Raw genomic sequence first — 9234 nt, forward strand, 5'->3', positions numbered from 1 at the left:
TCTGATCGGAATTAAAGCTATGACTGTCACCTTATTGCTTTGGGCTTCTTGTGCCAGGGGATCAGCAAGCAAAGAAAGGAGCTATGGGGGCAAGGAGGAATATATTTAGCGTTTAAGTGACCCACTGGGGGCATTCTTGGTATTCCTAATTCCAGTTCTAACTGCACATGGGGAAGTACAACAGCTGTAGCCTGATGAGGACATAGTAACCAAGGGCTCAGAGCTCTCAGAGATGGGCATCAAGGTCACTCCACTGGGCAAGTTACCTAGATCAGCAGAGGTGCTGCCCACTAACCCTCCTCTTGTGGGTTTCCCTAGAAATTGTGGCCAACCAGTTGGAGTGAGCTTAATGAGAGAAATACGCAGACATGAGCAGTGCCAGGGGGAGACTATACGACGTCCTATCCAGATCCCTTTTGCCATCAAGGCCCCATCCCCAAGCTAGCGTGAGTATGGACTGCTAGTGGCTCACGCCGTTCACCCGCACTCTTCCCCAATTAATTGTTCTCAGCCCAAAGGAGCCACCACACCTGGAGGTTTCTGCCCTCTCTGTCACCTCTCTCTACCAGGGGTGGTCCACAGTTGCTGACAACTGACGTAAGAGTACAAAGGCCCAACCACCTTTCCTCTAGGAGGGGCAGGTCTGTGGTACCATTCACATCCATCATCTGTGGGGTCAGATGATGAGAGAATTCAACTGGCTTAGCTTCTTCCACTACCCTATCCTGCTTCCCCAGTTTCTTACCGATTTCTCCTGAGAGCACTTCCTTATAAATCACTCGTGAGAGAATCCCTGTTTCAGGCTCTGCTTTTAGTGAATCCAACATAAGACACACAGCTTGGAGTGGTACCCCCTTAAACACAGCCTGCTTCCAGATGAGTGTTACTAACACGGAGAGCCACGTGACTTGTGGGAGTGTGTCTTTTCCCTCAGATATAATGATATGAAAAAAAAAAAACAGATTGAAGACTACTAGTCTAAAAAAAATTGTGCAAAACTTGTAAGAAGAGACAGCAAAATATTCAAAAGATTTAGAAGTTCAGCTGACAGTAAATTCAAGAGTTGACTGTGACACTGTAGTGACCATCCATATTGTATGAAAAATGTTTTGGAGGGCACCGACGATGAGATTTGGAACACATATGTCTTAGATAGGGTGCCTTCAAGAGCAGACCCAAAAAAAGGGGTTTGAGAACAAGTAGTTTATTTGGGAGATGATCCTAAGAAGCATTGTAGGGAACCTGGGAGGTGATCCTGGGAAGGGACAGAGGCCAATAGAGAATGATTTCATGAGCAGATTACTCCTGTAGGCAGCCGGGGTCCAATCCCACTGAGGACCTCTGGAGACTGGTACAACATGCCCCCACTCAAGGGGAAAGAAGCTAGGGTGTTTATCCATCAACTCCTGTCCACTGGTGGAGCACTGCTCCTAGAGACTTCAACTTCCCTACTTATGGCCCACCCAGAGACTGCTCCTTCAGCCAAAGTCCTCAGGCAGAGAGTTCCAGGTGCTTGCCGTAGGAAACTTCTTATATTAGAATGCGGAGTGCTGAAGGGCTAGAGGTAGAAACCGGAAATCACCTGCTGTAGTCTACTCCTTCTGCAGAGCAGAACAACAGAACAATTGTCAGCTAAGCATGACAATTCAAGAAAGAAAAATAATGAGATGCGATGCTCTTTTATGTGTATGCCTGGAAATTTAAGATTTATTTAAGATTTGGGAATATCTCTATATGAGAAAATCTGGCACAGAACAAATATATCAATTGGGATGATACGTTGGTTGACAGATTTTAGAGAAAATGTAAACTTTGTGTTCACTTGGGAGAGAGATAATAACATGGTGGGGGCAGTATATTTGGAAGCCAAACTCAGTCTAAGAATCAGCTGGAACTGAGGTTTTACGACTGGCCTCTCATAATTCAGCTCACAGATGGACTACATCAAGAAGTTTGATTGATGGTACAGTACAGGGCGCTCAGCAGCAAGAACCGCTAGAGCAGATAGGGCGGCAGCAGGTGGTCTGGCAACAGCTGGGGTGACAGCAGCTAGAAATGCAGGATGTGGGCCTGCAGCAGCTGGAACCACAGCAGGAGGGGCCACAGCAGCTGGAACCACAGCAGGAGGGGTGGCAGCAGCTGGAGATACAGCAGGAGGGACGGCAGCAGGTGGTCTGGCAGCAGCTGGGGCGACAGCAACTAGAGCTGCAGCAGCTGGGGAGGCAGCGGGTGGGCTGGCAGCACACAGAGTGGCAGCACTGGGGCCTGCAGCAGCTGGACACACAGCATCTGGGTTGGCAGCAGGTGGTCCTGCAGCAGGTGGACTGGCAGCAGCTGGGGCGGCAGCAGGTCTCCTGGCCACAGCCCTGCTCAGGGCAAAGGGAGCCACAACAGGAGCTGACCATGGTGTCAGAGGGTAGAGGTTCTGGGTGAGTTTCCAGGAGGGTGGGTTTGTAAGATTTGAAGTCTCTTTGCCCCAGGTCCCCTTTTATACCCTGCTAAGTGGCTGTTGTTTTCGGACGCAGCACTCTTTCCTTGTCATGGTTTGTCCTAGTAAATAGGCGATTATCAAATTAGGCAAGTTTGTTTTCCTGGTAAAACTTTGCAAGATGGATGGAAAACATTATTTTCTTTTCCTGATGCTTTAGGATTCATTCCGTCAGCTCTTCTTGAATCACTTCTTATGTGTCTGTCTTGCTTTAGCTTCCTCAAAGAAAGCTGTCACATGATGCCTTGCCTGCAGATAGTATGTGTGTTAGTCTAACTTGGCATAGCATATCATGTCTACCCTTGGGTGATGATAATTCTTATAGGCCCACATTCTCTTTGCTGACCTGGGAGGATAAAACTACATTTCAGTCTGATGGCTCATTCATTGTGGATCAGGTGGGCAGAGAAGGTTTGCATGTCAAACGAGATCCTAATAAGACTAATAGTCTTATTAGGACATATCCCCCTCCCCACAGTGAATCATAACCCATTTTCTAGACTTTCTGATAGGAAACAAATAACTGTTCTTAGGAGGAAAACTAAGTCGTGAAATTTTAGTGTGTCTTTTTTTTCCCTCATCTTCGTTGAGGTATGCTTAATATACAGAAAATTGCATGTTAAATGTATACACTTTGATGAGTTTGGACATATGCATACACCCCTAATACCATCACCACAATTAAGGTAATAAACACATCCATCACCTCCAAAAGATTTCTTGTGTCCCTTTGCTTTTTTCTGTGGTAAGAACACTTAGCACGAGATCTACCCTCTTAACAAGTTTTTGGGTGCACCATGTGGTATTGTTAACTATAGGCACAGTGCTGTGCAGCAGATCTCTAGACTTTATTCATCTTGCATAGCTGTAACTTTATACCCATTGAACCTATTTTCTCCTCCCTGCAGTCCCTGGAAACCAACATTTTATCCTCTGCTTCTATGAGTTTGACTATTTTAGATATCTCATTTAAGTGGAATCATGCAATATCTGCCCTTCTGTGACTTACTTCACTTAGCATAATGTCTTCAGGTCCATCCCTGTTGTCCAAAATGGCAGGATTCCCTTCTTTCTTAAGGCTGAATAATATTCACTTCCATTAATGTATCAGTGTTGACATTCAAGATTTAATGGCGGTAAAATGTTGGCAGTAAGTGTGGGCTTGTACTGGAGTCACTGTCATGTGAAACAGCTACGTCTTTTTCATTACAAACTGCTTCAATCTCTTCTTATAGATGTGCAGTGGTTATTTTAGACCAGCAACTCTCAATCTCTTTTTCTACCCAATACCAGGATTAACATGGTTCATTTCGGTGATAATATTATAACTGAGGAAGAGGTGTTGAGGGTGAATACAACCTGAGGGTGTGTGTACATAGCTCAAATAAATTCTCCCAAGAAGTTTAGATATATTCACTCCTCCCAAATCTCATGTGCCGTGTTGCATTAATAACTATTCTTTTAGATCTTAGAAAGGCTCTGACATTTCATCTAGTTAGGTTTAGTCTCTTGTGCAAGGATGTTTAAAGCATTTGGAACCGTGATTCTGTCTTTCAACATAATCAGTCTCCCCCAACTTCACAGCCTCCAAATATTTTTGATAAACATATTTTCTGAAAAGACTCTTGACAAAGCTGAGATTTCCATGGCTCTGTTCTCAGAAAGACCAGTTCAAGACAGGCATAGCTACCCGAAAACCACCCTATAGTTGAAAATGATACATATTTAGAAGAACATAGTACAAAGACAGGATTTTACAGTGAGGCTTCTCCCTCCCTCTCTGGGTTTCCTTGACCCCCAAGGGGAAAAATGTATATAAAGATCCAACCGATGAACTGGCAGTACCCCTCACTTTTTGAAACACTAGTCAGCTAGTCATATGGTTGCTGCATGTGAGAGATTGGCTCTCCCCAAATGACTGCAACAGGCTGATATAGGATAAATGAGTGGCTCATGGAAAGAAACAAATTTTGACTCACCATGGAATGGCTCCCGCCATACATAGCTAGCGGAGGGATTTAAGTGCAAGCTGGTGTTGCAGAGGAAGACTCAAGAACCAGATGGAAGAGATTGGATGAAATGACTTTGAGGATCCCTCTCTACCTTTAGGGGCTTATAAGTCTAATAAACCAAAGTCCTTATGACCCTTTTTTGTTCCTAGCCGGTTTCTACTCCTGCCCTGGCCCTAATTTCTAGGTTGATACAACCAGGATGCTAACAACCTGGGCTCCTGATTGGACTTCTGCTTGGAGGTTTGGCTGGTGTTCTGAGCCTGCACTGTATACAACCCCGATGAACCAGAGGCAGCATTTTATTGGAAATGTCTGAGCCTCTTCTGTCACAAGAAGATGAGGAAACAAAAGCAGTTTCCAAGTTGTTGTGGGGGCAAAGACCCTTGAAAGCCCCATTACAGAGTGCGAAAATAACTCTAAGATTTCCATAAGACCTTGTATTTTGGGAAAAGAGGGTTGTCCCCAAGAAGCCTTGATGAATGGGGCTTACTGGTGACTCAGTAGAGATCATTTTTATTTACATTAATTGGCTATTTTTTTCCTTCATAGTCTGTGTGTATGCGTATGTTGTTTAGAATAAGCTTAAGATATGTTTGGAAATCCTGCATGATTTCTTCTAGCACTTGAACTATTTCACTTTTGGATTGAGTTTTTCATCCAAATGAGATTTGTTTTGGCGTAGTGAATGAAGTAGTCTTTCTCTCCTTCCTTTCTTTCTTTCTTTATCCACAAGTCGACAGCTGTCCTACACTATTTTTAAATAAACCTCTTTCCATAGCGATTTTAAACTGCCACTTTTATCGTGAACTTAATTCCTAAAGGCTTTTAGGTCTATTTCTGGACTCTATTCAGTAGCATACCTCACTGGGTTGGAGGGTCTGTAATACGACTTTCAGTTCTACAAACCCATAAATTTATGACTATTTTTTCAATTCCCTTTTACTTGACTACTCATTGTTCTCCTTTCTTCCTCTTATGTGTGTTCATGTTTATGTTCTAGAATTTATAATTGTTCTCAAATTTAGTCATGTAAAATCACATTTTTAAGAGTATTCACTTTTATAGGATATAATAAGCATCCCTTTGTTCATCCAAAAGAAAGAGTTAAAAATAAAATACCCAGCCATAAACGCCCAAAAGATAATCCTGTCTGAGATAAATTATGACTTAGAAAAGTTTTATAGCACTCTTGGGAAATTATTTTTCCCTACAGCTATATTGGTAGTTAATGCTAAATCCACCAATGCCCCCTAAACGCTGAACATAATTAAGTAGGCTACAGAAATAAATACAATCTGTGCTTCTATTTTTAGCAACATATTTTACCTGCTTCATGCCTGTCTGCCTTTCAAAATTTAAGTGAGGCGTAAACTGATGGTTATACCAAAAAAGTATTATTTTGATTCTCAGAAGAAAAGAGTGATTCTCTTGCAAGAAAGACTAAAATATTAGAACCTTTTACTCCAAGAAGAAAATAGATAGGTTTGTGATGAAAGTTTTAAAAGCCATAAGGTACAAGAGATAAAGAAATGTAAAGACATACATACTAAACCCAACACTATTAGAATTAGACAGCATGTCTTACAACTGAAAAGTGGCAATGTTTGCCTGCAAGTAGGAAGCTCCAATAAATTTTTGCAAATAAATAAATGAATACATGCATACTTACATACATATATAATTCTGAACTTGAAAGAGCCCAGATGTCCTTCAACAGGTGAGTGGTTGAAAAAACCAAACTGTGGTACATCTACACTGTGGAATACTGCTCAGCAATAAAAAGGAACAAGCTATTTGACTGAACAACTTGCACGATCTCAAGAGAATGATACTGAGTGTAAAAAGCCGATCACCAAGGTTATATTCTGTAAGATTCCATTTGTAGAACATGCTTGAAATAAAATTATAGAGCTGGAGAACAGATTAGTAGTTGCCAGGGGTTATGGATGCTGAGTAAGAGGGAGTGAGGAGCGGGTATGGTTAAACAGGAGTACCGTGAGAGGGCCTTATGGAGACATAACAGCTCTGTATCTTGATTGTGATGGTGGTTTCCCAAATCTATACACACGATAAAATTGCATAGCACATACACACACACACACACACACACACACACACACACAAGTGCATGTAAAACTGGTAAAATCTGAACAAATTCTATGGACTGTACCAATGTCAATTTCTGAATTTTGATATGTACTACAATTATATACGATGTGACCATTGCAGAAAATTGGGTAGAGGGTACACAGGACTTTGCTGCCCTTTTTTTTCAACTTTCTATGAATCTATAGTTGTTTCCAAATAAAATTTAAATAAAAAAAACAAATGAAGCTAATTGGAAGTAAAAGGGAGCATGCTTTTATTTGTCTACCATGCACCTTTATCTCAATGTTTATAACAAGTTTCTTTGCCTTCAATCAATCAAATTTTTATTTGAGAAATGAAAGGATTCTAGTAGATATGAGATAAAATCTGAAAATTCTAGTCTGCTGCCTTGAAGTCAGACACATATAGTTTTTTAAAAAATTATTATTATTATTATTTTTTGGTTAAGTATAAGAACACAACATAAGATATAACCTCTTGGAAAATTTTAAGTGTACCGAAACAGTATTGTTAGCTCTAAGCATTATGCAGTATCATAGATCTCCAGAACTTACTTATCTTTCATAACTGAAACTTTGTGCCCTTTGACCAACATCTCTCCATTTCCTCCTTCCCTAGCAATCACCATTCTACTCTCTGCTTCTATGAGTTTGACTGTTACAGATTTCATGTATAAGTGAGATCATATAGTATTTGTCTTTCTGCATCTGGCTTATTTCACTTAGCATAATGTCTTCCACGTCCATCTGTTATTGTCAAAGTCAGGATTTCCTTCATTTTTAAGGCTGAATAATATTCCATTGTATATATGCACCACATTTTCTTTATCCATTTATCTGCCGATGGACGCTAAGCTTGTTTCCATAGCTTGGCTACTGTGAATAATGTTGCAATAAACATGGGAGTGCAGGTATCCCTTTGAGATTCTGATTTCAATTCTTTTGGATAAATACCCATAAATGGGAGTGCTGGATCCTATGGTAGTTCTATTTTTAATTTTTTGAGGAACCTCCATACTGTTTTCCATAATAGCTGTACCAATTTACGTTCCCACCTACAGTGTACCAGGGTTCCGTTTGTCTGCATCCTCATCAACATTTGTTCTCTTTTGTTTATTTTAATAATAGCCATCTTAACAGGTGTGAGGTGATATCTCATTGTGGTCTTGATTTGCATTTCCCTCTTGATTAATGATATATGACAACATTGGTAGGTGGGTATTGCGATTCTTTCTTTATAGCAAAGCAATCCTAGGTTGAGAGAATTTAAGTAACATGTCCAAGATCACAGCTGGTATTCAGTACAGTCAGAATTCAGATCTAACTCTAATTCCCAAGTCCATGGGCTATCCTCTGTACTAAGCGGCCTCTATTTAATTGGTTTAAATCAATTCATGGATTACAGTTTACTGAAGATTCTTTTTTTTGGCAGCAGTTATAATCTATAACTATATGTATATGTTATATGTATTACATATATTATACGTTATTAGGTTCAAAGATGCCTTCCTTTAAATCTTTTTTAATTTCTGCTCTGCGACTGAATTCTTGTCTGGATAAAAACTCATTGGTGAGTGCCAATTTAACTTTTCTATTGTAGAGTCCCCTGAGAACATGTACTCCTGTGTTGTGCAGAAAAAGAGACAGCACTATGCATTGAATATTTCATTAACAAGAAATAATGAGAGATGAGCAATTTTAGTGCCTTTGAATGCTAAAACATTTTATTGGGGAACATCAAGCAATTCTACATGAAAATGAATTCCATATAAAAACATTAGAAAGAAAAAATCTAGAAGGGAAACATTTGAAGACTCCTATATTTTGAATCAGAATTAGGAATTCTAAAACAATTTAATGCAAAATCTGACTGTAAATTCCGATTCACTAGTAATAAGATGTTTCTACAAAAGAGAATAAATAATAATATAGAGACCAAAAGTTTCCAAATCAGTCCATGGGTCTGTTTGTAAATTCATAATATTAAGGAAGTGCCACATGTTTTATTGAATTAGACACTCTCTGCCTGGACTGAAGGATGGGGACAAGGAAGTTCATGAGTCCAGAGCAGGACACTCAGCAGCAAGAACCGCTGTAGCAGCTGGGGCGGCAGCAGGTTATTCTACAGCAGGTGGTCTGGCAGCAGGAGGGACGGCAACAGCTGGACACACAGCAGCTTGGGCGGCAACTGGTGGTCCTGCAGCAGGTGGTCCTGTAGCAGGTGGGCTGGTAGCAACTGGGGGAGCAGCAGGTCTCTTGGCAGAGGCCTTGGCCGCAGCTCTGATCAGAGCAAACAGCGCCACAGCAAGAGTGGACCATGGTGTCAGAGGGTGAGGTTCTGGGTGGGTTTCCAGGAGAGTGTATTTCTTGAATCTGGAAGTCTTCTTGCTCCGGGTCCCCTTTCATCCTTTGCTGAGGGAGGTCTTTCCTTGTTATTGTTTACCCAAATAAGTAAGCAATTGTTAAATTAGGCAATTATATTTTCCAAGTTGGGTGGAAAGCATCGTTTCCTTTTCCTGATGGAGTAGGATTTATCCCATTGACTCTTCCCGCACCACATCTCAACTGTGTTTCTATGTGTGTACCATCTTCATTCAGATGCTGGTTAAATATTCTAAGCTGAGCG

At 40.9% G+C, this 9234-nt stretch overlaps 1 protein-coding gene across 2 annotated transcripts; it reads right to left on the reverse strand.

The window, feature by feature from the left end:
* Nucleotides 1-1914: 1914 nt before the first annotated feature.
* Nucleotides 1915-8927, reverse strand: LOC131417473 (keratin-associated protein 4-2-like). 2 transcript variants are annotated; one of them, XM_058560941.1, is made up of 2 exons: nucleotides 8705-8927; nucleotides 1915-2341 (listed from the first exon to the last, which is right to left on the reverse strand). In XM_058560941.1, exons 1-2 carry the CDS (start codon nucleotides 8925-8927, stop codon nucleotides 1980-1982), a joined length of 585 nt encoding a protein of 194 aa, XP_058416924.1. In that variant the 3' UTR covers nucleotides 1915-1979. The 2 variants fall into 2 exon arrangements, with proteins under 2 accessions (XP_058416924.1, XP_058416925.1); XM_058560942.1 differs by lacking the exon at nucleotides 8705-8927 and having other exon boundaries at nucleotides 1915-2601.
* Between the last annotated feature and the right edge of the window lie 307 nt (nucleotides 8928-9234).

Source organism: Diceros bicornis, chromosome 18, assembly GCF_020826845.1.
Source record: "Diceros bicornis minor isolate mBicDic1 chromosome 18, mDicBic1.mat.cur, whole genome shotgun sequence".
In the NCBI taxonomy this organism is placed as follows: Eukaryota; Metazoa; Chordata; class Mammalia; order Perissodactyla; family Rhinocerotidae; genus Diceros; species Diceros bicornis.

What these genes read in the sequence shown, in the direction of transcription:
- LOC131417473 (XM_058560941.1), bottom strand. Translation starts at nt 8,927, where the DNA reads ATGGTCCACTCTTGCTGTGGCGCTGTTTGCTCTGATCAGAGCTGCGGC. An exon ending in CTGCTGCCGCCCCAGCTGCT is followed by an intron (nt 2,342 to 8,704) that starts ACAGCGGTTCTT and finishes AGACCTGCTGCC; the next exon opens with GCCCCAGCTGCTGCCAGTCC.